Source organism: Danio rerio, chromosome 5 (genome assembly GCF_049306965.1).
Source record: "Danio rerio strain Tuebingen ecotype United States chromosome 5, GRCz12tu, whole genome shotgun sequence".
In the NCBI taxonomy this organism is placed as follows: Eukaryota; Metazoa; Chordata; class Actinopteri; order Cypriniformes; family Danionidae; genus Danio; species Danio rerio.
In genome coordinates, this window is record NC_133180.1 from 74,692,144 (window position 1) to 74,715,226 (window position 23,083).

The window sequence follows — 23,083 nt, forward strand, 5'->3', positions numbered from 1 at the left end:
AAGGTGAATCTAGCAGTCTTTCATCAATCATTTAGGGTGGAGCTATTGTTCCTTAGGGGTGGAGCTATCAGTCAATTAGGGTGGAGCTATCAGTCAATTAGGGTGGAGCTATTGTTCCTTACACTGCACAAAATGCGTTTCTTACTTAGATTTTTTGTCTTGTTTCTAGTCCAAATATCTTAAAATTCCTAAATCAAGAAGCATTTTCTAGACAAGAAAAACATATAGTCTTGTTTTCAGAAATAATATGCCAAAATTAGGTGAGTTTTTCCTTAAAACAAGCAAAATAATCTGCCAATGGGGTAAGCTAAATATTCTTACGTCAAAAGAAAAAACAAGATTAATTTGCTTACCCCATTGGCAGATTATTTTACTTGTTTTAAGGAAAAACTGACTTAATATTGGCATTTTATCTCTTAAAACAAGACAATATGTTTTGCTTGTCTAGAAAATGCTTCTTGAGAAATTTTTGATATTTAGACTAGAAACAAGACCAAAAATCTAAGCAAGAAAAGCATTTTTTGCAGTGTAGGGGTGGAGCTATCAGTCATTTAGGGGTGGAGCAATTAGTTTTTTAGGGTGTAGTTATCAGTCATTTAGGGTGGAACTTTCACTCATTTAGGGCAGAGCTAGCAGCCATTTAGGGTGGGGCTGTCAGTCATTTAGGGAGGAGTTAACAGTCCTTAAGGGCGGATCTATCAGTCATTTAGGGAGGAAGTATCAGTCATTTAGGGAGGAGCTATCAGTCATTTAGGGTGGGGCTGTCAGTCATTTAGGGCAGAACTATCAATCCTTTAGGGCTGAGCTATCAGTCATTTAGGGTGGAACTATCAGTCATTTAGGCCGGACTTATCAGTCCTTTAGGGCGGAGCTATCAGTCATATAAGGTGCAACTATCAGTCCCTTAGGGCGTAACTATTAGCAATTTAGGGCGAAACAATCAGTCATTTAGGCCAGACTTATCAGTCCCTTTGGGGCGGAGCTATCAGTCATTTAGGCCAGAGTTATCAGTCCTTTAGGGTGGGGCTATCAGTCATTTAGGCCAGACTTATCAGTCCTTTTGGGGCGGAGCTATTAGTCATTTAGGCCAGAGTTATCAGTCCTTTTGGGCGGGGCTATCAGTCATTTAAGCCCGAGTTATCAGTCCTTTTGGGCGGGGCTATCAGTCATTTAGGCCAGACTGAGTTATCAGTCCTTTTGGGCGGGGCTATCAGTCATTTAGGCCAGAGTTATCAGTCCTTTTGGGCGGGGCTATCAGTCATTTAAGCCCGAGTTATCAGTCCTTTTGGGCGGGGCTATCAGTCATTTAAGCCCGAGTTATCAGTCCTTTAGGGCGGGGCTTTTAGTAATTTTGGCCAGAGTTATCAGTCATTTAGGCAGGAGCTACCAGCCATTTAGGGCTGGGCTATCAGTCCTTTGGGGTGTGGCTATGTCTTGTTTCTGCCCTGATTTCATCCACTCGTCAATCTTCCTACATGTTTTTTCTCATTTCAGGACGGTTTCAATTAGATGTACATCACAACATGGGACAAACGATAACTTCCATTTCATGGTGACTTCAGAGAAGGAAAAGAAAGTCTGAATATTGTGTTCATCCATTCCATTGTAATCCACAGCATTCTGGATGTTAGCGTAGCTTTTAATTTTAGACACCTCTCAAAAACACTTTTTACGAAAGCAAAAAAAAAAAAAAGAGAGAATAAAACTGATCCAATTTTTTTTTATGAGAGTGTAAATGCAATTTGCACAGCATGAGATCAGATTTATTTTTTAACTGGATTTTACCGGATTTATTTTTTAACGTGCAAACATTTCAGATGAAAACTTCAGATTCAGTCTGCAATGACATTTAAGTTTACGTATAGGCCATTTCAATGTGGTGCTGTCAATGGCCCATGAGCATTTCCTGCTTAACTGAAACAAGAGGCAATTCATTCATAGCTTAACGTTAAAACAGCTATCATAACATAATTCATCAATATGTAAAGCTTTTTGGCTTCTCACAAGCTACAGAAATCAAAAATATAAAATAGGAAATACATTAAGACGATTATTATGATTTACATCCCTCAAAATAAACTATAAACTACAGTGTGCCCCAAAACAATGACAAAAGTCACATTTAGAAGATATATAAACATCCAAAGCTTGGAGATTTTTACTTCCAGCTAAATAAATCAAGGATTATTTTGACGTCACCTCATACTAACACCCATCAATTCTGATTTCAGCATGATTTTTGTTGATCTCCTACACATTTACTGCTCAAACCGCTTTGCTGAAGGACAGCAAACTCTGCAGCTGGCAGTTCCTGTAATATTTTCCCCATCCAAGTGAAAGAGTGCAGAAAGGGGGACTCCTAGCCTGGAAAGCGTTGTCATGGCAACATCTGCAGGGGCGGGGATTCCCTAGCGGGTATGAGTTGGCAGCCTGTATGACTGTATATGTGTGTATATATATATATGTGTGTGTGTGTGTGTTTGTATGTCAGTCTTTATAAGCGGATATCCCATGCATACACACCCACAAATCAATAAGAATGTATTCATTGTTCAGTCCAGGCAACAGCATCTGCAGACGCGCCATTAAATGCAATAAACAGTTCACAATAACACCACAGGAAGAATTCTGCATGAAAACAAGCTAATAAAATATTCATTAAGGGCACGTTTGTTAAAAAAAAAGCATATTAAACTGCAACAGATACTGTATAAGATACATTTCTGGAGGAACACATACAACAAGACCGACAGAGCTGCATCATTTATGTAAAGACAGATAGACTTGAAAATTTATTGCCTTAGGGATGTTTTACACTAAAATATAAATATCGTCATCGTTTACTCACCCTTAATGAGGATTTTGTGAATAATGTTGGTAATTAAACAACTGATTTACTGAAATATGTTCTTATTTTGCTTCAAGAGTGCACACTGAGCTGATGATTGATTATAGAGCGTTTGGCATGCTGAGACCTGAGCTCATGAGATCCTCGAGTCCAGGGCTCCCTCCCGTTTGCAGGGCGAGAGGGAAGAGAGCAATTTTTTTTTTAAGTCGATAAAATTATTGGTGGGGAAATATCAATGGTCTATGGATATTAGTGGGGATGCGTCCCCTCGGTCCACCCTAAAGCCTGATTTATACTTCTGCGTCAAACACCGGCGTATGCTACGGCGCTGACGCATAGCCCTTCGCCGTGGCCATCGCCGTCACTGACGTGCACCTCTCAAAAAATGTAACTACACGTCGCAACGACGCGTAGCATAAGCTCTGTGATTGGTCGGCTTGGTAGCGCTGACGAGTCTGGGCGGGACCGAGAGGCGCGCGAATGGCGCGACGCCGCGCGAGCGATTGTTTACAAGTGTGGAGTCCCGTGAAGGAGCTCCGGATGGAAAGTTTTGTTTTGTGTTTACCTCATAGTTAAAGTTGTTGCACGTCCGCCGGTTCCTGCCTCAAAATGAGCGAGTTTGAGCCACTTGTACATCCCGGAAGTGTTCAGGAAATGCAAAAAAGTAGCGAAGAAACTTGACACAGAGGAACATTTACACCTCACTGCCAACTAGCGTTTCGGAAGTGTTAATGCAGACCGGCAGAGACAGCGCGCAGAAGTATAAATGCACAGCCACGCGCGTTGCCTGCGCCGTGGGTTACGCCGGTCACCTGACGCAAAAGTATAAATCAGGCTTAAATCTACGCCCCTGATCTCATTCATTATCTTTTGGGCTTAGTCTTACCCAAATGACTAAATATGTTCATTTGGAGCTGTCTCATTGTTAACAACAGCTAAATGGTCAGTAAAATGTTTTAAAATTATTATTAACAAAAGAAAAATAAATATATACATTAGCAGCAAATACATTAGCAAACACTTCAGCTTATTACAATTAATGTAATGTAATGTGTATTTTAATATATAATATATTAATTTATTTTAAAATTTAAAATTTTAATATTAATTTATCAAATTTATATTAATTTTTAATATATTAATATATATATATATATATATATATATATATATATATATATATATATATATATATATATATATATATATATATATATATATATAATAGCTATTATAATGAAATAGACTCAAACTAGCAAATGTCATTAGCCGTTTCTCCACTGTATAACTTACACATTCTGATTAAAGAGCAACGAATGAATCTCTCATTAAGATTTTTTATTACATTAAATAAAAGGTGTCACTTTAAAAATGCACACATCTAACGTTATAATGAAGGCATTCAACTGCTTTCCTAACTTTTATGCTCATTTAAGACGAAATTAGTTGTGTTTGGAAAAAAAACCCACCAAGATCGACATCTTTATATGTTATTATTATTAATTATCTGTGTATGTCTGTTTAAACACGCACCCAAAAGCCAGACTTTCTCTCCGCTTCAAATCGCGTGTACAGAATCTGTTTGGGAAACAGCATCTGTTTATCACTATGGAGCGCGTCAGCTTACAGTCAAGCACAATTATATTACTGTTTTGACGATTGAATAGGATGAGTGACGGCACCAGTAATGAAAAGGAAAGGGAATCGCGCCGTTTTTATTTTTTATTTATAAGTGTTTTCATTCCTAAACAAAGCGAAAGCACAGAACAGACTAACATTCAAGAGCAGGGGCGACCCCTGGTGGTTCGGCGGTACGGGTTGCGTATAGTGAGGCTCGGCTGTTCAGAGAAAGTCTGAAAATACGGGAGAAATACGGGAAAACACCTTTACGGGATGATAGCGGGATAGAACGGTAAATTACGAGAGAATCCCGGGAAAAACGCGAGGGTTGACAGTATTGCAGCAGAATGAACTTACAACTTATCCAGCATACACTACGGATAATTTAGTGCTCTGTGCTCTTAAAGTAATATCCACAGCGGAATGAACCGCCAACTTATCCAGCATGTGTTTTAAACAGCGGATGCCCTTCCAGCTGCAACCCAGTACTGGGAAACACCTATACACATTCATTCACACACACACACTCATACACTACAGTCAATTTAGCTTACCCAATTCCCCTATAGCGCATGTGTTTGGACTGTGACAACGGAGCACCCGGAGGAAACTCACGCCAACACGGGGAGAACATGCAAACTCCACACAGAAAGGTTTAAACACACAAAAGTAAGTAAATAGTCACTACATTTTAATTTTTGAGTGAATTAACACTTTAAACACCAGATATTTTTGAACATTTCTGTGAGAATGTTAGTTCAGAGATGCCTGCCCTGTCAGTCAAGTGTTAGTGTTCAGGTTAATCTACACTGACAGTCTCAGACAAACACCAGATTACACATTCTGAGACGTTCTGCAAACACCAATTCATCATGGTCAATTGGGGAAAACAGGCTCTGACACACACACAGATCCAATAACACCCAACACAGTGTCTATTGCTCGTCTGTGTCAGTCAGTGTGCTGTAAACCGGTCTTCAGCTGGCTATAGTCGAGCAGTATATAACATTTAATGCCCACACACACACACACACACACACACACACACACACACACACACACACACACACACACACACACACACACACAACCACATACACACAAAGAATGCTTTTCATACTTCCATTTTTTTGTCTTGTTTCTAGTCCAAATAACTAAAAAATATTAAATCAAGAAGCACAAGCAAAACATTTGGTCTTGTTTTAAGAAATAATAAGCCAAACTAAGTGAGTTTTCCCTTAAAACAAGCAAAATAATCTGCCATTGAGGCAAGCAAATAATCTTGTTTTTTATGTCTAAGATTATTGTCACGATCACCAGCGATCTAGCATTTGCACATCGCTGAATAAGTCTGCCATTGATATGAACTACAGATTCCATCATGCATCTCACACACACACCAGTTCCAGCTCTCCCTGATTGCACACACAGCTGGAAGCTCATCATAGACTGATTACATGGACTATATTTAGTGCTCTCGTTCACACACACATTGCTGAGTCTTTTTAACTGTAAGTGAGCATTTCCTAGCAGTTTGCTTGTCTTGCCATTCCTGGTTTTGCACCCTTGTTTGTATTTACTGTTTAAGTTGTTTTGCCGCCTGCCTCAACTATTCCCCTGTTATAATGACCATTCTCTGGATTACCTGCATGCTCCTGTTTGACCCTGTGTTAACCTTGCCTGTACACCCATTCTCTTTCCTCATTTACGTTCTACCCTGATTCGTTACAATTATTTTGCTTACATGCATTGGAAGATTATTTTGCTTAATTCAATCAAAACAATACTTTTTTTTTGCTTTTCCAGAAATGCTTCTTAATTTAAGACTTTTTAAATATTTGGACTAGAAACAAGACAAAAAAGCAATTGGATTACCAAGGGCCAATGATTGCTTAATAAATCAACAAATAGCATGTACAGTGGAGAGCATAAATGAAAACACCGCCAACAGATCTCTGTTTTAAATTCATATTTTCTGTAGGCTGTTATACAATGATATTTTTGTGTACACCCACTGGTCACTATTAGGTACACTTGTCCAACTGCTCGTTAACAAAAATGTCTAATCAGCGAATCACATGGCGGCAACTTGTTGCATGGTAAAGATGATCTGCTGCAGTTCAAACCGAGCATCAGAATGGGGAAGAAAGGTGATTTAAGGAATTTTGAATGTGGCATGGTTGTAGGTGCCAGACGGCTCATCTGAGTATTTCAGAAACTGCTGATCTACTGGGATTTTCACGCACAACCATCTCTAGGGTTTACAGAGAATGGTCTGAAAAAGAGAAAATATTCAGCGAGCGGCAGATCTGTGGGTGCAAATGCCTTGCCAGAGGTCAGAGGAGAATGGCCAGACTGGTTCCAGCTGACAGAAAGACAACAGTAACTCAAATAAGCACTCGTTACAACCGAGGAATGAAGAAGAGCATCTCTGAACACCCAACACGTCCAACCTTGAGGCAGATGGGCTACAGCAGCAGCAGACCACACCGGGTGCCGCTCCTGTCAGCTAAGAACAGGAAACTGAGGCTACAATTCACACAGGCTCAACAAAATTGGACAATAGAAGATTGGAAAACATTGCCTGATCTGACGAGTCTCCATTTCTGCTGCCAAATTCAGATGGTCGGTTCAGAATTTGGCATCAACAACATGAAAGCATGGATCCATCTTGCCTTGTATCAATAGTTCATGCTGCTGCTAGTGGTGTAATGGTGTGGGGGATACTGTCTTGGCACACTTTGGGCCCATTAGTACCAATTGAGCATCTTCTGATGGCTACTACCAGCAGGATATTGCACCATGTCATAAAGCATGAATCATCTCTGGTTTCTTGAACATGACAATGAGTTCACTGTACTCAAATGGCCTCCACAGTCACCAGAGCTCAATCCAATAGAGCACCTTTGGGATGTGGTTAAACTGCAGATTCGCATCATGGATGTGCAGCCGACAAATCTGCAGCAACAGTGTGATGCTATCATGTCAATATTGAGCAAAATCTCATAGGAATATTTCCAGCTCCTTGTTAAATCTATGCCACAAAGAATTAAGGCAGTTCCGAAGGCAAAAGGGGGTCCACTAGTAAGGTGTACCTAATAAAGTGGCCAGTGAGTGTATAGTGTATCATACATTTACTTACACTTGCATTGACAATAAAAATTGCAATATTGACATATTAACAGCGTCTAAGTGTACACTATTGATGTATTGACTTCTGAAACATCAATTATGTACGAGCGACTTTGCAGACTCATAAATGAACACGGATCAGCACTGAAATCATAACCATTGTGATTATACTCCATTACTTTACAATATCCTGAAATGCATTTATTAAGTTGGCTTATTTACTTAATATCTGCATAATGGTTCAAATGAATACTAGTATTCAGCTTAAAGTGACATTTAAAGGCTTAACAAGGTTAATTAGGCAAGTTAGGGTAATTAGGCAAGTCATTGTATAACAGTGGTTTGTTCTGTAAACAATCGAAATATTGCTTAAGGGGGCTAATAATATTGACCTTAAATGGTTTTATAAATATTAAAAACTGCTTTCATTCTAGCCGAAATAAAACAAATAAGACTTTCTCCAGAAGAAAAAATATTATAGTAAATACTGTGAAAAATTCCTTGCTGTTAAACATTGTTCGGGAAATATTTTTAAAAAAATTATAATAATTGTGACTTCATTTACAATATTTTGCAATGGGATATTCAGTCAAAAGAATACAACCATAAAATACACAATGAAAACTAGTCAAATTGTGTGATATAATCTAAATCTTAAGAATCCGTATGATTGTAAGGAAGAGACCTAAATTTCTTTATTCGGCTGTCACCGTTTTCATCCTTGGCACAATTATACCCTGTTATGAATTCAAATGTTGCTGTTTATGACAAAAAGCTTTAGCTCATTGTCTTTCGCCTGCTTTAATGGTCACAGACTGCAATATGCTTTGTTTTTGGGATGATGTGTGTATGAATGAGAAAGACACACATTCACAATCAGTGCATCTGGATTATATATTCACCATTGATAATTTCTCCACTGCATCTCACATAAAACTGCTGTATCCAGCAGGGAAAACAGGGATGGCAACACATTGTCATTTGGACCTACTTTTTAATTTGACAACACTATTTACAATAAATAAATGATTAATTAAACAGCACTGTTTTTATTCATACTGTGCATATTTTTAGGAAATACTTCAGAGGTAGCAATGGGATTATCAACCCAAATAATTTTTTAATTATATATATATATATATATATATATATATATATATATATATATATATATATATATATATATATATATATATATATATATATATATTTGTGTGTGTGTATATATATATATATATATATATATATATATATATATATATATATATATATATATATATATATATGTATATATGTATATATATATATATATGTATATATGTATATATATATATATATATATATATATATATATATATATATATATATATATATATGTATATATGTATATATGTATATATATATATATATATATATATATATATATATATATATATATATATATATATATATATATATATACATACATACACACACACACACACACACACACACACACACACACAGTTTAAACCAGAAAAAAGTGAGATGTTAATGTGAATAACTTTTTCTCTTTTAGTTCGGATCATCACATTTGTTTCTGTTATGCTTAATAGCAGAATAATGAGAGAGATATTTTTTGGGAGAAATTGTCATACCTTTTCCTAAAAGTCAAGTTTACATACAATGATTATTAGTCCTCTGAAAAAGCTCAGATGATGGTGTCAAAGTTTTGGAGGTTTCTGATTGGCTAATTGACAACATTTGAGTTAATTGGAGGCACAACTGTAGAATAGTATTGAAGGAAAACCTCAAACACACTTGATTAAAGTTACAAATGTTGTACGTTATTGTGCTGAATACTTCACTCTTTACACTTTAAATGCCTTTAAAACACATAAAAATGAGGAAGTTTAACCCTGTTGTGGTTATACTTTGCAATGGCTTCACAAATCCCATGTATTCTCAATTGTTGATCAACTATAATTCATACTCATCATCGCATATCATCGATGTGACTATTGGGGACACACACATTGTGATATCGATGCTGAATGAGTGTGTGTATAGATGTTTCCCAGTGATGGGTTACAGCTGGAAGGGCATCCGCTGTGTAAAACATATTCGGGATAAGTTGGCGGTTCATTCTGCTGTGGCGACCCCAGATTAATAAAGGGACAAAGCCGAAAAGAAAATGAATGAATGAATGAATGAGTGAATATCAGGCCTGTAGCCTGCCTGGTGAAAGGGGTTGTTCTTTTTTTCTCAAGGGTTTTGCCTCATTTTCTATTTAATTATAAGATTTTAATACTGAATTTAAGTGACATTTTAAGCACTTTAGCATCTTTAGCCGGATTAGTTTGTCGGATGGTAATCATAACCACACTTTTTGATGCATCAAAAACATTTCCTAAGTATTTAGAATAAAAAAATATGACAAATATTCATTCATTCATTTATTTTCTATTCGGCTTAATCCCTCTATTAATCCAGGGTTGCCAGAGCGGAATAAACCGCCAACTTATCCAGCACAAGTTTTACGCAGCGGATGCCCTTCCAGCCTACCCGATTCACCTGTACCGCATGTCTTTGGACTGTGGGGGAAACCGGAGCAACTGGAGGAAACCCACACAAACGCAGGGAGAACATGCAAACTCCGCACAGAAACACCAGCTGACCAAGCCGAGGCTCAAACCAGCAACCTTCTTGCTGTGAGGCGACAGCACTACCTGCTGCGCTACTGCGTCGCCTATGACAAATATTTGTTTTTAAAATAGAAATGTATTGCATCAAATATCATTAGAAATAAAAGTTTTAAATTAAAATCTGTAGCCTAGTGTGATTTATTAAGGAAATAAAGAACTGGCCAGCACATTTAACATTCCTCAGTCAGAATTTGGCCATTCATTCATTGTCTTTTTAGTCCCTTTATTATTCTGGGGTCACCACAGCGGAATGAATCGCCAACTTATCCAGCACATGTTTTACGCAGCGGATGCTCTTCCAGCTGGAACCCATCTCTCGGAAACATCCATACACACTCATTCACTACAGACAATTTAGCCTACCTAATTCATCTGTACCGCATGTCTTTGAACTGTAGGGGAAACCGGAGCACCCAGAGGAAACCCACACGAACGCAGGGAGAACATGCAAACTCCACACAGAAACGCCAACTGACACAGCTGAGGCTCGAACCAGTGACCTTCTTGATGTGAGGCGACAGCTCTACCTACTGCGTCGCCAGAATTCGGCCATAACAATAAAAAAACTGAAACATAATAATAATAATTTAATTTTGTACAAGTGCTTCTCTTGTACAAGTGCTTCACACTTTTTTATTGGTCATGTATTCTTTCAAGAATAAGGTTCAAGATTTACAGAATAAAAGTTACTTGTCAAATGTTTTCTGTTATATCAGATGTTTTCTTCCACAGCTGGATGTTGAACTCATGAAGAATAAATGTTTGCATGGGCCAAAGCTGATTAGCAGATGTCAAACCAGGATTCCACTTGGTCTTAAAGCCTTTTTGATGGGTTATTTTTTAGGGGTGTCAAAATTAATCGTTTCTTCGATGCACCGCGATGCAGACGCGGACAATTCGGTATCGGTTCAGTAATAATTAGGGATGTAACGGTATCAGAATTTCACGGTACGGTAATACCTCGGTATGAATGGCACAGTACGGTATTTATTGAATCATTTACAGGAAAAAACAAAACTTATGAAAATACTCCAAAAAAGTGCCAAAAATGTCAATGACATACAAATTAGCCATCTATCTGTAAGCTTTGAAACAGGAACTTCAATTTTAATAACAAAAAATTATTAAACCATGTAAAAAAATAAAGTTTCAATTTAGTATTGTTGAAAACTCATCACTTTCAACATTTAATCACTCACTCACTTAGATAGAGATGGGTTTAAAGGAAAATTATCATATAAATATAATCTGGTAAAAGCTGGTATCTCTGGGTATTTACAATGTCCCCTGCAACAGAAAAACCCCTCTCATTTGGGACTGAGGTTTCTGGGACAGAGATATGACTTGGTCCATGTTGACAGCAGTGGGTAACGTGCATTGTCTTTCCACCACTTGAGAGGACAAACCATGAGTGAGATAGAGGTCTCTTTGCGGTACAAGTCAATGTCTGCATCAATCTGAACAGTGTGCTGTGTTTCTGCAGTCCCCATGACTGTTATTAGTCGTATTCCCCAACTTGCAGGCACGTGCACACATAGGGCTCAGCCTGTGCAGTGCACATGCCTTTTTTAGTCTTGGATAGAAAATGCCCTTCCAAAATGATCAAAAGTGCCCCCGCGACGCGACACACCCTCCGTTCCGCCCTACAGTAGGCGCGCGACAACACCGCTCTTGAGTATGCACGCTCAACCCCCCCTCCCTGCTTTACAGTACGCGTGCGACAACACAGCTGATCAGAACGCGCCCGACAACACCGCTATTCAGTATGCGCGTGGCGACAACACCCGCTTTTGGTTCGATCATTTCCAGCTCTTTTTCATCCCCGCTTCTAGCAGCACACTCCATTTCCGCATTACTGGATCTGTAGCGACAACAGACCGCAAAAGATTATGGCCACGCCTGGGCTGATGGGAATTGTAGTTTCCGCTACCTCCCGTTCGCTTCATTCGCCTGAGCAAATTTTCTCAGAAGACCTATAGTTTTATCAAGTCATGCGACTACGGTAATATCGAAAAAAATTAATATTGCGGTATGATGGTATTTACAATACCGTTACATCCCTAGTAATAATCATAACCAGTTATTACTGACGTCATTTACCTCATATGCGCTCTGTCGCGAGGGAGACGATCGCGATTATTTACAACGCTCTAACTACTTAATACTCATGAACTGTGCACAATTTCACTGTGTGTGTTTGAGAATGAAAGAAGCCTACTCCATTTCTCTCTCTCTCTCGCCCGCTCGCTCTGTCTCTGTCTCTGTCTCTCTCTCTCTCTCACACACACACAGTGGCCCATTTGACCTGCTGGCGTGGCTTTTCTTCTCCTCTCGGCTGTTTTACAGTGTTATTTTTGCATACAGAAACGAGCGCGTGTCTGCAGAGTTTTCTCCACCGTGTCTATAATAGATCAGCTGTGAGATCGCCGCTGCCGCCTGCCGCTTATCATTCATCTGAAGAGCGCAGCGCGCAAGAGCCAATCGCAACCGTTTTTGTTGAGGGTGTGACCAATAGAAGGGGTGTAAGAGAACTCGACAAGGATCAGAAATTGAGCTGGATATTTATATTTGTTTATATTATTTGCTTAATGCTCGTTATTTTTAAAGAGCCCATATTATGGGTTTTTGAAAATTCCCCTCCATGTAGTGTGTAACACAGCTCTAAGTGAAGTGAAGTATCCAGCTCAGGCTTAAATCTGTAAGAATACAGTGTTTAAAACGGTTGATTCATCTATAAAAGAGTCGACTCATAGTGCTTCAAACGAGTCGCCTTGATACCGACTCATTAGGTGTTTCGCCATGACGTACGAACGAAACAAAGTTTTTCACGTGCACGCGCAAACCCGGGAGATTTCAAACCTGAGGCCCCGCCCTCTGACGCAGAAACCCAGACACACACACAGACACACACACAAACAAACACACACACACACAAACATGCCGGTCGATTGAAGTCACACTGCAGATGAATATATTGAGTCTCTACCCAAAGATGAAACATCAGCATTATAGCCAAGCAGTTGGAAGCTACTGGAAACTTCTGGAAGCTACATGCTACAAAGAATACTTCATCTGAGTTTGTTAAAGGAAGGATCAGTAAAGATTAACTTACTGATGGACGTCAGGATGGGTTTCTTCCTACCTTTCTGAAGTGTAAGTACATGCGGTTAAAGTTGTTGCCTCGTTGACTCTAGCTTGCAAATGTATTTAGTTGTGATTTGTTACTTGTAACCGAGTGTACTGTATCAGGTTAACTGGCTATATTCTCTTATCGCGTGCAAAGTCACGTTAAAAACGCGACGCGTGCTGCTTTGTTGACGGAGCTCCGAGGTAGAGTTGTGCATTCCCGCGGCTGTCCCCGCGCCAGATTTCTGCGGCGCGGGAATAAATTTCCGAATAAATCGCGGGAGCGGTCGGTAACGGGTTTAATTTGGGACGGGAGCGGGCTGTCTAGCAATATCACGGACATTGCTATGCGAATGAGAAAGAGAGAGTCTGCTTGTGTGTGTTAGTGCACGCGCGCGTATGAGAGAGAGAGAGAGAGAGAGAGAGAGGAGCGAGAGCGAGCTTTGTGCTGTGTGTGTGTTTATACAGACATCTTGGCTGTCTGGACTGTTTAGCTGGGTGACTTTTGGTTGTGTTCTCCCCCGCTCTAGCGAGATCGGGCGTGGCTGGCAGAAAACGGAGCGGGTTCTCAGGCTAAAACCTGGCGGGTGCGGGCGGAAGCGGGAGCGTTGTCGTCCGGAGGTGTGTGTGTGTTTTTGTGTGTGTGTGGCAGCTTAAATCCACGCCTACACTATCGAGCGCGTATGAACTGTGATTACTTTTATATTGCTGATTAGCTGTTGGCCATTTCCCTCTCTGACTGAAGGCAGTCGACCAATCGCGACAGACTGTCATTGGTCCAATCAGCGCAGATTAGCTTCGCGCTAAGGAGGGGTTTGGGAACAAATGAATCACTGGACGATTCATACGGGAGTCGCTGGGATAATTAGGTAAAAATAAATGCAGATTATAAGACCATGAAAGTGTTTTTTGACCTTGCATGCATATGAGACTGTTGTTGGAGACCCTTACAACCAAGATATGACCCTATTTCATGTATAATATGGGCTCTTTAAAGTTACAGTTTATATTTCTGACTGTTTGTATTGAATGACACAAATGTATTACAAATAAAAGCCTATAAAAATATAAATATATTCATACATTTTAATACAAGAGCTGCTGCTGTGAAGAAAATATAAAAGCATCGTCAATGCACCGTGATGCACCGAAATATCGAATTGAACCGAATCGATGGCATGGTAATCGTAACCGAACCGTGAGACTAGTGTAGGTTCACAGCTCTATTATTTTTACTATTTATGATGACATAGCAGTCAAAATAGGACAAATGAGATCATTTATGGAACAAATTCTGGACCTTTGCCAGTGAGGGGTGCATCTTCCAATTAGTCATTCAATTTGTTTCAGTTTAATAATTTAAATTATTTACCGACAAAACACTAGAAGTGCATCTGTAAAACAATCTGTATGCCATATAGTTCCTAAATATTTTACATTATTTGTCCAAATTAATAAGAAATTTTATATTATCATATCAGACTGTTATCATGATCATGACACTGAAGACAGGAGCAATGATGCTAACGATTCAGCTCAGAAATAAGCAACGTATTTTAAAAAATATTCACACATTAATGTTCTACCAGCCCTAAACCTCTGACTGCTTGTAGTTAATTCCCAGATCTTCAATAAAGGCCATTTCTGAAAGCTGCAGTGCGGATTACAAATTTAACAATCCAAACACCAAATGAACACTGCTATTAAACACTGTTTATTAATGTGCACAACAGCCGCAGCAGGTAGGCGTCCAGTGTTATCTCCTGTCATAGGCTTATTTGACTGACCACATAACTTATATTCTTCATACAAAATATCTCTAAATTCATTCATTCATTTTCCTTCGGCTTAGACCCTGATTTATTAAGAGTCACCACAGCGGAATGAACCGCAAACTATTCCAGCATATGTCTTATGCAGCGGATGCCCCTCATTCACACACACACACTCATACAGTCAGTTTAGTTCATCCAATTCACCTATAGCGCATGTGTTTGGACTGTAAGGGGAAACCAGAGAACCAAACCAAAGGGAGAACATGCAAACTCCACACAGAACTGGACTAGCCGGGACTCGAACCACAACCTTCTTGCTGTGAGGCGACAGTGATAACCACTGACACACTAGTTAAAGTTAACCTAATGTCATGTAGTTTTCATCCGCTTAACCGGGGCCGGGAGAACTCTAGACTTTCCTCTCCCCAGACTCTTCCCCCAGCTCCTTTGGGGGGATCTCGAGGCGTTCCCAGGCCAGCCGAGAGAAGCGTGTCCTGGGTCTTCCCTGAGGCCTCCTCCCGGTGGGACATGCCTGGAACACCTCCCTAGGTTGGCGTCCAGAAGGCATCCGAAACAGACGCCCGATCCAACTCAGCTGACTTCTCTCGATGTGGAGGAGCAGCAGCTCTACTCCAAGCTCCACCTGGGTGACAGAGCTCCTCACCCTGTTTATAATGGTGCGCCCTGCCACCATGTGAATGAAACTCATTTCGGCCGCTTGAATCTGAGGTGTTGTCCTTTCGGTCATGACCCACAGCTCATGACCATAGGTGAGAGTAGGAATGTAGATTGAGCGGTAAATCGAGAGCTTTACCTTTTGGCTCAGCTTCTTCTTTACCACAACGGACTGATACATCGACTGCATTACTGCTGCCGCTGCACCAATCCACTGCACTCGTGAATATATCCCCAACTTACTATGCTGGTTGGCTGGTTTTAGCTGATCAACCAGGCTGGTTTAAGAGGGGTTTTGACCACTTCCAGGGTGGTTTCCAGCCATTTCCAGCCTGGCAGGCCCGGATTGGCTAATTGGGAGGACCGGGAGAATTCCCGGTGGGCCGGTCCGTTTTTTGGCCACGAGGGCCGGTGTCCCTAGCTCCAGAATCTGTTGCTCTCAGCAGTCACACTTTTTAAATTAATTTATTTATTTACTTGACCACAGTTTTCTTAATCATTATTTTAGCGCAGCTCTGCTCTTTATATATATATATATATAACCAGCATGCAGGTTATTGATGATATAACTCAGATGAGTCACTCCTCAATATACAGCTGTTGTGGTCCAGTGGATAGCATGTAAGAGTATGATGCTGCCGACCCGGGTTTGATCCTTGTCTTAGTATGTTTTTTTTTTTTTTTTTTGTTAAGACATATAATACTGTTAGGGTTGTTGAACATTTTAAGTTATAAAGCAGCTGTTTTCTCAAAAAAAGACGTGATAGTGTAATTAGAAACTGAATTTGGTCTGAGGCTTGAAACTCCAGGGCTGAAAAGGAGTCCCACTCCGGCCCTGCAGCCTGGTCTTAGCTGGTCAAGTTAGGAGATGACCAGCTAAAACCAGCTTGACCAGCCTAGTCAGGCTGGGAGCCCAATCAAAACCAGCTATGTCCTGGTTTAACCAGGCTGGTCAAGCTGGCCCAGTCAAAACCAGCCAACCAGCTTAAGCTGGTTTAACCAGTTTTTTCAGTAGGGATGGCCCGGACGAAACCCGCATTAAGTTAACTTAATAGTTTTTACAAATGTAAATAGATTGATCATGAAACTATTAACCTAGCCTAGGCTAATTGGCTGGTTTAAGCTGGATGACCAGCCTGGTTTTAGAGTGGTTTTGGTCACTTCCAGGCTGGTTTCCAGCCATTTCCAGCCTGGTCTTAGCTGGTCAGGCTGAAAAATTACCAGCCAAATCCAACTAAAACCAGCTTGACCAGCCTGGTTTAAGCTGGATATAGCTGGTTTTGGCTGGACTCCCAGCTTGGCTAGGCTGGTCAAGCTGGTTTTAGCTGGTCATCTCCCAGCCTGACCAGCTACGACCAGGCTGGAAATGGCTGGAAACCAGCCTGGAAGTGGCCAAAACCCCTCTAAAACCAGCCTGGTCGACCAGCTAAAACCAGCCAACCAGCCTAGGCTGGTTTAAGCTGGATTTTTCAGCAGGGGTATTGTATTGTCAGGTTAGCAACATGCTAATCAACTCACACCCGAGTCTCTCTCCTCATGCTATTCACTACTTAATGTCAGCCAGTGCTCCAAATGAGTTGCTTATACAATACTATATTATTTTCCTGCAAAAGCTTAGTCATCCTAGTCAACAGAGCTGTATATTCTAAACTAGCAGCTTAGCTAGCTCGAACATGCAAGCAGATTCACAACACTTTAACTCGAGCTGGAGGCTGACTGCACAGTTTAAGGCCAGGCGTCTGACCTTTGACCTTTAGTTCTTTGCCTGTCCTTCTCATAATGTTGACGCACATTCACTCTCTCTCTCTCTCTCTGTCTCTCTCTCTCTCTTTACAGCATTGTGCAGTAATAAGGAAGCCAATGAATATTATATGCCCACATTAGCGATGCTATTTTGTCTGAAAAAAAAAAAAACGAGTGAGGGGGTTGGTTGAGAGCTTGATGGATATCAAGTCAACATGCCAAACTGCTGCCCCACAGCCCCTTAAAAAGCGGCCATACTATCTATTCAGCAGAATATGCTGACATAACAACAATTTCCAAATCAATCCCTTCATATTTAAAGACGCATGTTGAGCCATGACCACACAATCACATCAAAACGGACACAATAAAAACCCTGGTTTACTTCCAGACAGACAAAAAGACACACGCAGACTTTTACTCTGTCTAAAACACACACACACACATACAAAAACAAACGGTATATTTAACAAAATACCCGTGAACCCATTAACCAATGCAACAAATGCTATTGCTAACCCATAAATGCATTTCACAGCAGCTCCGTCCTGTTTCCATTTCATTTTGCACATGTGATGAACACACATGTATCCACACACGTGCAGCTTCAGTGTCAACACACATGCGTCCCTTCATAAATCCAGCACCAGTTACTAATCACACACACACACACACTGTAGATCCACGCAGTACAGATATAAACAACATGCAACAGCAGCCCTGCACCAGAAAGACGATGTGAAGGGAGAAAAAAAAATGTATGTACGTACCACACATGAGCAGAGCAGAGGAAGCTTCGCACGAGCCCTCATCAGACACAAACAACCGAAGCAAACGCCAAACGCAATGAGGGGGAAAAAACAGGGATGAAAAGTGAGGGAAAGATACAGTGGCTGGACAAGCGCGTAAAGGAGAGAGAGAGAGAGAGAGTTGGTGTAGGAACACAAAGAAAAGCTGGCAGACGGCTCCAGCTCTGAGTCACTGAACAGGTTTGTGACAGAGAGAAAAGAAAGAGAGCGGGTGGGAGAGATGAGAGGAGGGATATGAGAGACCAGCTCACCTACGCTTGTGCTGGAAGAAGAAGAAGATCCCCATCATGCATGCGCTTTACACACACGCTGAAGAACGAGGCTTCTCTATTGGCTCCTGTATAGAAGCTTTGCCATATATTCATAGGACAAATCTAAATTGGTTTATTGCCATTCAGCCTGAGGTCTTTTATAATCTGTAAAAATGTCTGTGATATAAAATATCTCTGATGCAAAGTCGCAAAATTGGTAAAAAAAAAAATACTGTAAAAGTGCTACAGTAAACATCAGTAATATTTATATATTCATAATTCATTTTCTTTTTGGCTTAGTCCCTTTATTGATCTGGGGTCGCCACAGCAGAATGAACCGCCAACTTATCCAGCATTTGTTTTACGCAGCGGATGCCGTTCCAGCTGCAACCCATCACTGGGAAACATCCATGCACACTCAATCTCATACATACACTACAGACAATTTAGCCAACCCAGTTCACCTAAAGCGCATGTCTTTGGACTTTTGGGGGAAACCGGAGCATGTTTATGCTTGTGCTCACACAGACTGAGAGAATTAATTTTAAGTAACCTGTTTATGCAGATAAATAAAAAAGACCAATAAATAGTAACTCATCCTGCACTACACTACTTTTGTATCCTGTTAAGGACATTTTTTTCCCAGTGTTCTTAAAGGAAAATGACGTCACATCTGTATCCACATCAGAACGTGTGTTATGCATGACAAACTTTTATATCATGTAAAACAGGTCCCACAACTTCCAGCTCAGTTCTTCTGCATGTTACATTAAAAATACAGAGCTTTTTTTTTTTAACTCAAGATGCCTTCAAAAGGAACTACCGCCGATGAACACAACTTTCTCTTTTAGAAATTATGCATCAAATAAAATGCCCAAGGATAAAAGGATACACTGCTGTTATCATTGACTTTAGTTTGAAACAATGCAGAAATGATGGTTGTTTTAAACAAGACAATACTGTTTGTCAGAGTCCCAACTCAATCACACCACTGACTGTAACAGGCTGTTCAACAAGTGATGCAAAACGTCCTATCAAAGTGTAATCAACAAATAAATATAAAAAAAAGTCATATGTTATGATTCATATAGCTAATAGGTTTCAATTCCAACAGAGAAGCAACCAGTTAAACTCTCGTCATCAACTTTTGCTTTAAGATTTAAAGGGCTAGCATTGCACCAGACAATCTTAAGTGGTTTCGTTTGAAAGTGTAGAAGCTATATAAAAGCTCTTGCCGGATCTCATACAGTTCTAGCATTTGTTTTACTGAATTATATTCACATATCAAACAGTTGCAGAATGAATCTCGGTGTTTCCATGGCGCAGAAGTGAAAACAATACATTTATGATCAATAAGCAGCCCCAGATAGCACAGACAGCTGTCATCTCTTACCTTATGCTGTGCGCTTCAGGGCCATTCTCCGTTTTTGAGGTGATGTGCGTAAGTAATCCTTTTATATGTCTGATGTGGTTCAAACACAGTGAATTATGTTTGGTCAAACAAAAGAATAGTGAAATATGAAAACAATGATCGCTCCCTGTGGCTTGTACAGCACCTCTCATCAGTTGGAATACAATAACTTTAGCATAGATTATGGTAGAGACATTTTTCTTTCTTCCTATGATTACAGACATGTGCAGGGACCACCAAAATTAATTACAGCAAGCTAGACCACACCGAATCGAAAAGGTACACTTTCAAATTTGAGTTTTTAAAAAAAAAAATACAAAAAGTGGCTCTTATTTAGGTGTTTATTATAACACAGACAACATATACAGGTATTTTAAACACTTTCAGCAGTGTTTTATGAAAATTCAAAGGGTTTTCTTTAAAATGATACCAAATTTTTGCATTTACACCTCTGCATGTGGATTTGGGAAGCTTTTAAATTTAGGTAGGCAAAATCCAGGCAAAAATCACAAAATAGCAGCAGAGTTTAACTGGTTAACAAAACATGGTGTTATTCATCAATAAGAGGGATTTTCAGGATCTAGACATACTATCAAATCCTTGTAAGTTTGTAATCTTGCTCCTTTTTCCAGATATTGAGTTTATTTTTTTCATCATACAGCATTAATTCTGTCTGATGGATCTGTGCCATCACTCTGGAATATGCTGTTGGCTTTAAACCGTGTTGTTATTTTTGTGTTCGCTCTATATACAGTATATGGTGTGATGTTGTTGGCTTGCTGGTTCTGTTTCAATGAGCTTTTATGTTTATGCTATGTAAAGCATGTCAAGCGCTGACTGAAAGCACTATATAAAGTAAACACACTGATGCTGACATTGCTATTAGCAGCTCGGTCAGTTGCATAAGAAACCTTTCAGGCAATGTAAACATGTCAGCGCTGTTTGAGTCTGTATTTCATAGCGTCGTTTAAATATGCTATGAATTATTCTGTATGTGAAAATTTAGAATGAGCGTCACGGAGGCTCAGTGGGTAGCACGATCGCCTCACAGCATGAAAGTCGCTGGTTCGAGCCATGGCTGGGACAGCTGGTATTTCTGTGCGCATGTTTGCATGTTCTCCCCATATTAGTGTGGGTTTCCTCCGGGTGCTTCGGTTTCCCCCACAGTCCAAACACCTGCGCTATAGAAGAATTGAATAAGCTAAATTGGTCGTTGTGTGTTTCCCAGTGTTGGGTTGCGACTGGAAAGACATCCGCTGTGTAAAACATATGCTGGAATAGTTGGTGGTAGATTCCGCTGTGGTGACCCCTTTTTAACAAAGGGACTAAGCTGAAGGAAAATGTGTTCCAACCCATACGGAAATCTGATATATGACCATATATGAACCTATGTCTAAACTTATAGCTACTTATATACAGTATTTGGCCATATATATTTGGTTGAAAAAGTGTATGCAAATGGCCATTTTTGCAAATGTATCATTTCTGATTAAAAATAAAAATTGCTGGTTGATTAAAAGTAACTTTTAGTGAGAATTTGCAAGCAATATGAATAATTTCAGGCTTGGTTTTTTAAAATAAGTAACGAACATGTCACCATTTTTCTCAGAAAACATATTTCTGAAGGTGCTGTTGACTTGAAATTTTCACCAGATGTTGGTAACAACCAAGGAAATCCAAATATGCAAAGAAAGAAATCTAATTAGTTTACAGATGAAGTTATATGTAATAAAATGAAATGACACCAGGGGAAAGTACTGAACACATGAAGAAAGTGAGCTATAGAAAGGCAGGGAAAGCCCAGACAGCAGCTTCCTCATAGTAAATGAATATCAGCTGCTTCAGTCCAACATCTACATTAGCAGGAAGATGAAGATGAAACCATGGTGTACATTTCAGCAAGACAATGATCCAAAACACAGCCAAGGAGACTCTCAGATGCTTTCAGGGAAAGAAAATCAAGCTGCAGAATGGCCCAGCCAATCACCTGATCCGAATCTAATAAAAAATACCAAATAAAGCTCAGATTTGATGGACGAGACCAACAGAACCATCAAGATTTTTACACTATGTTGAAGTCAAAATCACACCTGAGCAATGTATGACTTCATTCTCCATATGAGAGGCTTCTTTAAGCTGTCAGCGACCACCAGCGACCTTCTTGCTGTGAGGCGACCGTGCTACCCACTGCGCCACCGTGACGCCCAAAACAAAACAAAACATACCCTAGGTAATATATTTCAGATCCACAAACATGTAGACAGCGCCCTCTAGTGGATTTGTCATCTTAAACGTGCAACAAAACGTACCCTGAGCAGATTTTACATTCCTCAAAAACATAGGCTGAGGCACGTATTGCCAATGAGCCTGGGCTGACTTACATACTTAAAAGTTTCCCATCTTTCTAAGCTTTGTCCTTCCAGTGTGTTTATTTATGGGTCTAAATATGCTGAGTGACTTGTCAGGGGGGGCGATGACTAATGACCACCTCTGTAAACAAAGTCAAGCTCATTAGCGGCATTAAACGCTCACAGAAGGAACTATAAACAATTCAAAACCAAGCGAAAACAAACAAACAATGTGCCAAGCCTATAGCCCCGCGGCCTGTGATTCTGCCTCCAGCTAAACTGAATAGACAACAGACGTACAGCATCGCTCCACAGCTAAACAAAGGAAATAACTGGAAAGGGATGAGATGGAGAGTATATAAGCAGGAGGGAAAAAAAGGTTGAAAATAGGACAGAAAACTGGAGAGGACATAACTTGACAGGACTGGGATAAGGAATGGATAGAATATGGTTCAAACCAAACTGGACAGCATATGGATATGGTTGGACATGATGGGGTGGAAAAGTATACTGTAAAAGAAGGGGCTGATTTGTTTCAGTAGGACAGGACAACATGATTGCATGAGTATCCATATGTGTTTCTAACATACCATCTGAAAAATCCTGGGTTTTTGTAACCCAAATTGGGTCAAATTTAGACACAGACAACATTAAAAATGAT

The 23,083-nt window shown here is 39.9% G+C and overlaps 1 protein-coding gene across 4 annotated transcripts in view; it reads right to left on the minus strand.

Annotated features, from left to right (window-relative positions):
• dlg4a (discs, large homolog 4a (Drosophila)) overlaps window positions 1-23,083 on the minus strand; it is a 226,871-nt gene that overhangs the window by 139,684 nt on the left and 64,104 nt on the right. For 2 of the 4 annotated variants that reach the window (XM_073951679.1, XM_009302020.5), the window contains exon 1: window positions 18,374-18,598. The exons of the other annotated variants lie outside the window; for them this stretch is intronic. In XM_073951679.1, coding sequence (XP_073807780.1) covers window positions 18,374-18,415 — 42 coding nt within the window. In that variant the 5' untranslated portion in view covers window positions 18,416-18,598. Of the gene's footprint in view, window positions 1-18,373; window positions 18,599-23,083 lie in introns of those variants that run through there. 4 annotated transcript variants of the gene reach the window in all.